Source organism: Chiloscyllium plagiosum, chromosome 30 (assembly GCF_004010195.1).
Source record: "Chiloscyllium plagiosum isolate BGI_BamShark_2017 chromosome 30, ASM401019v2, whole genome shotgun sequence".
Classification (NCBI taxonomy): domain Eukaryota; kingdom Metazoa; phylum Chordata; class Chondrichthyes; order Orectolobiformes; family Hemiscylliidae; genus Chiloscyllium; species Chiloscyllium plagiosum.
This window is the reverse complement of record NC_057739.1, coordinates 3,634,392-3,642,823: the sequence shown is the minus strand read 5'-3', so window position 1 is coordinate 3,642,823 and position 8,432 is coordinate 3,634,392. Positions and strand designations below refer to the sequence as shown.

At 40.9% G+C, this 8,432-nt stretch overlaps 1 protein-coding gene across 1 annotated transcript in view; it reads left to right on the top strand.

Annotated features, from left to right (window-relative positions):
* Positions 1–8,432, top strand: part of LOC122564715 — a 155,439-nt gene that overhangs the window by 126,073 nt on the left and 20,934 nt on the right. Inside the window, exon 10 of the mRNA XM_043719838.1 lies at positions 4,236–4,298. Coding sequence (XP_043575773.1) covers positions 4,236–4,298 — 63 coding nt within the window. The remainder of the gene's footprint in view (positions 1–4,235; positions 4,299–8,432) is intronic.

Here is an 8,432-nt window from a genome sequence, read left to right as displayed (position 1 = left end):
TCTGGGCCAGAGAGTTTGAGAGAGTGAAAGAGAGAGAGAGAGAACAAGTGTGTGTGTGAGAGAGAGAGAAATTGAGTGAGAAAGAGAGCAAGTGTATTAGTGTGAGTGTGTATGTGGGAGTTCAAGTTGGTATAAATGAGTGAGAATGAGAGTGTGCATGAGAGAGTGTGAGATTGAGTGAGAGAGTGTGTGAGTACTTGAGTTAGGGACAGCGTGAGTGAGTGTGATTGTATGATGAGAGAATGTGAAGAAGAGAGGGCATGTGTGAATGAGAGAGGGAGTTTGTGAGAGAGTGTGAGGAAAGAGGGTACGTGTGAGAGTGAGAGCGAGTATGTCAGAGAAAGTCTGTGTAAATGAGAGACAGTATATGGGTGAGCAGAGAGTGTGTGAGTGAAAATGAGAGTATATGTGAGGGAATGTGAATCTGAGACTGGGCGCTGCATCTTGTTTTTCTTGAGATTATGTATGCAGACAGACATAAGTGTGGAAGGATGGGATCAGTTTGGTTTTCTTGTGTGATTATTATGTTCAAAGTTCATTACATATGTATCCATAGGATAAAACATCATATTTTGTCGGCACGTGGGCAAGAGTCTGCAACGCAAGACCATCTCTCGACCGGAACATTCAGACTGGAGATGTCAGAGACTAGGCATACAGCACTACAACCTTTTAACAACATCTCCTTTGAGGTTCTCTTGAAGATTGTCAAGGAGCGAAGGGAAGTTCATTTCTCTGTGGGTATCAGAAAAAAGCCATCCTGATTGAAGAAGATAACCTGAAGTTGACAAGAGTTGGTTGTGGAAGTCTGCACAAGTGCTTATGAGAACCGGCTCCTGTGACACAAGAGGATAAACGATCACGTGCTCTGCCAGAGTGTGTACCACAGTCTGCTCAATGCTTCATCCTCCTATAAGTGTGAGGTAGCACCGTTAAGGTTACTGCAAAGGATGATCACACACAAGATTGAGTGCCAGGGATCTCCATCAGTTGTTTCATGTGCAATCAATATCTGTCACTTCATTGCAACTGCCAGTGTAACACTAAAAGCAGGAGAAAGTGAGGACTGCAGATGCTGGAGATCAGAGCTGAAAATGCACCAATGACATTGCCTGCCACACGTGCCAGGGTGCACACTTAAAACATAAGGAGCTACAACACTTAGCAGGTCACACACTATAAGTTCACTGACCTTTCTCCACAATTAGCTTTTATTGCATGCAAACCCTTGTGGAAAGGACACAAACCACAAAAGATGACTTCAGGGTGAACACCTCACTGACATCTCAGGCATATATATCATATAATGCTTTATTATTATTCATCAACTGTAGCTGTTTGATGACTGAACCACCTTTCATTCAAAAATCTTTTTAACACCTAACTTTGTGAATACCACATTCTTCTTATTAGTAACGCATGCAGACAATCACCACTCTGGGGATTGATTTCCCTAGCTTTATCTATCAGTGCAGATAAGGTTCTCACGTAACCATCCGAATAACTCCCCCTCACAATCCCCCAGGGACATGCAAATTCTGGGTCTCCTCCACCACAAGTCAAAGCATTCTGCCAATCGGAGGAAGGATGCCTCATCTTCCACCTTGGGACCCTACAATCACATGTCATCAACATTGACTTCACCAGTTTCCAAATCTCCCCTCCCCCAACCTCATCCCGGATCCAATCCTCCTACTCAGCACTGCCATCTTGACCTATTCTATTTGTCCATCTTCCTTCCCTCCTATCCGTTTCAGTATCCCCACCGACCTATCACAATTGCCTCCCACCTGCATCCACCTATTGCCATCTGACTTACCTTCCCCCCCCCACCCCCACATTTATCTCTCCGCCCCCTTCCCATTACATTCCTGATGAAGCATTTGTACCCGAAACATCGACTCTCCTGCTCTTCGGATGCTGCCTGACCTGCTGTACTTCTCCAGAACCGCTTCTTTTAAGCCTGGAGAGTGGCAGGTGAAGAAGGAGATCTCTGGCAGCAAAGCTAGAACGAGCCGGACATGGCTCCACCCCAGACCAGGGTCTCCCAGCAGTTAGTAAGTCTCAGGCTGACATCCCCAGCCCGGACGCAGGCTAGAACAAGGTTCCCGTTCCATAGCTTCGGCGTGTCGTTCTTGTGTCAGTGTAGAGATCTCATCCCCGTAAGGAGGTCTTTGGCATCCAGGTATTCCAGCAAGTGGTCTCATCCAGATATGGTGATCTCAGCCCAGCACACAGAGGTCTTCTTCAGTGGAGGCTTCCGCCCCAGCATGGCAGTCTCATGTTGGCTGCAACTCCACCGTTCCATAAATCAGTTTTCCATGAATCCAGGAGTTGTTGAATGAACTGTGATGAACTTTATCTTAATTTTATTTTTTATATTATTATGTATGACTTATGTCATTGATGTAGGTGCCATGATGGGGCGGTTTATGAAACTTTTCACTGTGTTCTTCATGTAAAAGTACACATGACAATACATTTCTATTCTATTCCATGCTATTCTATTCTATGCTAATTCAATGCTAGATCAAGCTATTGCATACCCATCCATTCATCCCATGGCCCGTTATAATCTGCATGCTTAATTAGTAACAACCCATGCCTCCCATCCACTCCCATAGTACTTAATCCTATAACAAACCTAACCATTAGTATTTATAAACAACCCCCATCAAAAACAGCTATTGCTTTAATAACATCTTCAAGCTGTCAATCCATTAATGACCTTCCAGCTCTCTCCCCTCACCTCCAGTGGGTTAATCTTAAGTTATGGAAAACCATTATGCACTAATAATACTATAATATAGCACTTAGAATTATGTCAAAGAGGCATTAAAAACTTAATTTGTGACTTGCCTGTGGGGACAGAACAGAAATAGGACAAGAAAGAAACTGAGTATTTAAAGTAAAAATTATTGTTTTTATTCCAAAATTATTTGGAAATATAGACCTCATTCAAGGAGATTTGAACACCAAGTTGCTGAATGACTTAGGTTAACATAGTACACTGCAAAGCGTGTAGGAAGGCTTTGATGATTACTTAATTCTAAATTTTTACGATGACTAAAACTTGTATCATTAAACTTCTTTTAACTCAGTGCAGTGCATACTTTGCTTTTTGTGATAATGGGTGCCTTTAAGAAGGATTTGTTCTGTCCTGGTTCTCTTGAAGAGAGGTGTTGTTAAGTTGGTGGCGAGATATCTGTTCCATGGAAAGCTTAGAGTTTTTTTTAAATTAGACAGAGGAAGCATGAGTGGGTTGAATCAGTCACATAGACACAGGATTTAAGTATTTTGCTTTCAGTTGTTGATGTTGGGATTTTTGGAGATGAAGCTACTAGATACAGCTCTCTCTGTAATCTCCGCTGCTGCAAAAAGCTTGAGTTCTCTCTTTGATGCTAAATTCATTCTGTCAGTTTTTCCTTTCTCCTGGACTGGAGGAGAGCAAATGAGAGAAATCTGTCTTTCTGAATTTATCTTTGCAAAGGTGTGTTTTTGGGATGCTGTTATATTGGAACAGAGGATGAGTAGTAGCTAAATAATATTTAAATAATGTTATTTTGTTAAGTATTTCACTAGAGTTAAAATTGCCAATTCTTTTTGTTTGTATGTTAACTGTAGTGTAAGAATAAAGTGTGTTTAGCTTAATGCAGAGCAGTTTGACCAATCAAATCACATCTGGAATACAGCAGAGGTTTACAGCAGCCTTTAATTAATATAAAAAGTTAGAGTCAAGGTTATCTCCGATATATTTTGAGTGGCTTAGGTCCATAACATTGCATTATTTCTAGGATGCTGAGTAATGTTAGTTGAAGGCAGTAATCCCCACAATCGGATGAAAGGTCACAAGCCATTCATTGTTAACATTTTTACACCCATGTGAACAGCCCAACTTGCCTATTTGCATGAAAAACCCAACAAAGAGAATTGTTTCTATGCCCTCATCTTGTTTAGCCAAGCAATTGTTCTTAAATGAAAATGGTGAAGATAAATAAACTAGCAAGTAATGGATTTTTGAGAATCTGAAATCCAATCACCACCCAACATCCTAAAATTCAAACCCCAAAAATATTCAAAGTCTAGATGGAATCATTGCAGAAAGGTTATAGTTTGTTTCACTTTTTAAAAATCAGAACTGTGCAAAACTCTTGCTGCTAAACCTTTACTTAGTATATAATAGTTAGAAAAACAATAATTTTCTTCCCTTGACATTACTTTCCTTTGAAACCTAGAACTCATGAATGTGATACAGAATCCGCAACCGGATCCCTTTACTGGGACACAAGGGATAATGTGTAAGTAAGATTAGCTATGAACAAATCCGCTATCCTGTTCAGATTATGGGATGTTGCAATTTAATGTAATAAAATGAATCCCTACAGCACAGAAAGAGGCTATTTGGCCCATCGAGTCTGCACCAACCATCCAAGGAGCATCCCATCAGACACAGTCCTCACTCAGTCCCCATAATTACCACAGCTAATCCACCTAGCCTGCACATCCCTGGACGCTAAGGCAATTTAGCATAGCCATTCCACCTAACTTATACATCTTTGGATGGAGGGAGGAAACCAGAGCACCAGGGAGAAACTCAGAGACATGGAGAGTGCAACTCTACATAGACTGTCATCCAAAGCTGGAATCGAACACAGGCCCCTGGCATTGTGAGGCAGCAATGATAAACACTGAGCCACCATGTGCCCATAACTCAATGGTGCCAAGGTACAGTGAAAGAATAAAGACACAAACAGTCTAAATTCCACAGGACAGTAAGACAAGTGGCATGTGCTCTACATCAGGATTCAGACTAGGATTAAATATAGTGTCAAGTAATGTAATGAAAGCCTTACCCCTCCTTAGGCTGCAATCCTTGCTCATGCCTAATATGTTTAAGGCACAGTATACCACATTCATTCCTGAAACTCAGCTAGCATGTATTTAAGATGTTTAGAAAGGGTTGTATATTGAAACATGTCAGAATTAAATGGAAAGATGGCTTGTTGGATTCAATTTCTTGTGATTCCATCTTTGCTACATTTTAACAAATGCCCCCAAACACCAACTGACATGCTGTCTTGCTGTCAATATCACCCCTTAAATCATAGAATCCCCTACAAGACCGTGTTAGGGAACTGGAGCTGGAGTTGGATGAACTTAGGATCATTCAGGAGGCAGAGGGGGTCATAGATCGGAGCTTTAGGGAAGTAGTAACTCCAAAGAGGTAGGTATAGGGCAGATGTTAGGGGTAGGTTCTTTACTCAGCGAGTCGTGTGTTCATGGAATGCCCTGCCAGTAGCAGTGGTGGACTCTCCCTCATTATGGGCATTTAAGCGGGCATTGGATAGGCATATGGAGGATAGTGGGCTCGTGTAGGTTAGGTGGGCTTGGATCGGCGCAACATCGAGGGCCGAAGGGCCTGTACTGTGCTGTATTCTTCTATGTTCTATGTTCTATGTTCTACAGTATAGAAGCAGGCCACACTAGCCCATCAAGTTCCCACCGAATGTCCATAATGCTTATTCTTTATGAAAGACATGCAACATTAGAAGTTGGTGTTTGTTTCAATCCTGACACTTATTTGAAATACAACCTAACCTAGTCATGTTTCGCAACATTTTCTACAAATGTGATGCATCATACCTTCCATCCGTCTTTTAATGCTAAATGTGTTTTCAGAATTTTATTCTAATGAATGCAGAATTTGTTTGTCAGCATAGGTGCACAAATATGCACAGTTCTAAAAATGTTGATATAGTTTCACAGACAAATTCTGACTCATGGTCCTTTTTGCTTCATGTTGAACTGGAATATTGGGTTGTCTGCTCTCTTCATTTGGAAACATGGAAGTTTTCCAGCAATGGTTGAGAAACAGATTTCTCCATTGTAAGTAGAAATGTCTCAGCTGTGAGTTTGTCCTTTAATTTCAATATTTTATAAATTCCCAAGCTGCATCTATGTAGATCTTGGCTCAATAGAATGGATAACAGAATAAAAATATTGCAGGGTTAGCTAATGGTGTTATGAGCAGAGAGCATCATAACAGAAAGTGTTCTTATAATACTTCTCTTTAATATTCTGGAAAGTAATGACTTGTTGAAAACAAGAACTATGAAATACAAGCAGCTTTGGTTCCAAGGGCAATGTAAAAGTTGACGAGCTGCAAATACTTGCATTGAATGGAGAGTGCCCCAAAACCTATAAGCTCATTCTTTGCTTGGCCTTTTAAAGGTTCTCACGGCAACAATAAGCCCTTCCCTGAAATGGGAGTCATATAATGTGTATAATATGACTGACTGATCACTTCCATGTTCCCCAATAGAATATTTCATGCTATGTACCAAAAATCCAGTTTCAAATTGTATGCACAAAACACAAACCTTCCCAAAGGCAAATCCATTGTACACTATCTCTTCAAATCTATATAAGTTAGACAAACATGTTCTCACCATTTTTGCTGGTGTCTGTGCATGGCAGTACACACAGCCCTTAAATTTGTGTGTGGCTGCATCTGTGCTGTCATTTCAAGTGATGGATTTAAGCATGGCCTGTGCAAAATTATCTGGCTATGCATGCAACTTAAAAGGAACATTAATTTCAGCCACCCATTTTTTCCAGTCTTCATTAGATTGGATTACTTACAGTGTGGAAACAGGCCCTTTGGCCCAACAAAAATCGACGTTTCAGGCAAAAGCCCTTCATCAGTATTCCTGATGAGAGGATGTGCAAACTCCACACAGTCAGTTGCCTGAGGCGGGAATTGAACCCAGGTCTCTGGTGCTGTGAGGTAGCAGTGCTAACCACCGTGCCAGTGACTAGATCCAAAGACTAAATCCACAGCACATTGAAAGGCTTTGGAAGGCAGGCTCCACAATAATGTACACTTTTGGGGACCAAAGACAGGATCCTGAGGGAAGGACAGTTGAAAGTGGCATCTTGTCGATGACAGCTCCAGAATACATTTTGTCAGAAGTGGCAGCTGTAGAGACACAGTTATTGAAGTTAGCAGTTAAAAACGACAAACGTCTGCATCATTGCCATTTCTGCCTCATTTTCTGATTTTAAAAAAATGAATCAAGGCTTTGTTTGTCACAAGATTCCAGAATCCTCCGTTGCATTCCAGCTTTAATGTGCAATGTACAATGGTAAAATCACTCTCAATTTAAAAGCTTATTATTTATTTTAATTTGAATGCTGCATTCAAAGAACAGATATTTTCAATCAGAGTGAGTGATAATGCCATGAAATGTAAGAGACTAATTAAGTTAGACCATCAAATCTGCTCTGCCATTCAAGGAGATCATGGTTAATCTGATAATCCCCAAAACCACTTTCGTCCCTAATCGCCTTAACCCTTGATTCCCTTACTGATTGAAAATATGTTTAAACGGCCTTAAATATACTTAATGGCCCAACTTCAACACACCTCTGTAGTAAAGAATTTCACAGATTCAATACTTTTTGAGAAACGAAGATTCTTCCATCTCTGACTTAAATGGGTGACCTGTTACTCTGAGATTATGCCCTCTGGTCCTAGACTCTACCACGAAGGTAAACAGTGTCTCTGGATCTATCTGTCTATTCAAGACTCCTAGGAATCTTATACCTTTCAAAAAGATCTACTGTCATTCTTTTAAATTATAATGAGTAAAATCTCAATTTCATAAGAAAATCCTTATGGATTTTCAGGTATCAGCCTAGCAAACCTTCTCTGAATTGCCTCCAACACCAATATATCTTTCCTTTAATAAGGGGACCAAAGCTATTCACAGTATTCCAGGTGTATTCTGAAAAATACCTTGTGCAGTTTCAGCAAGACCTCCCTATTTTTATACTCCATTCTCTTTGAAATAAAGACCAAAAGTCCATTTGCCTTCCTTATTTCCTGCTGAACATAGATGTTAGCTGTCATTCATCCACAAGGATCTCCCAAGTCCCTTGGTGCAGCTTTTCACCATTTAAATAATAGTTAGTTCTTCTGCTTTTCCAGCCAAAGTGCATAACCACATATTTTCCCACGTTGTATTACATGGGAAAAAGAGGAGGGGGTGTAGCACTACTAATCAGAGAGGGTATCACAGCTACAGAAGCTTCCATTGTCGAGGAAGATCTGCCTACCGAATCAGTATGGGTGGAAATTAGGAACAGCAAGGAAGCAGTCACCTCATTAGGGGTTTACTACAGCGCCCCCCCAGTAGCAACAGGGAGATGGAAGAAAGCATAGGTTGGCAGATTTTGGAAAAGTGTGGACATAGTAGAGTTGTTGTAATGGGTGACTTTAACTTTCCCAATATTGATTGGAACCTCCTTCGAGCAGAAGATTTGAATGGAGCTGTTTTTGTAAGGTGTGTTCAGGAGGGTTTCCTAACTCAGTACGTTGACAGGCCGACGAGGGGAGAGGCCATTCTAGACTTAGTGCTCGGAAACGAGCC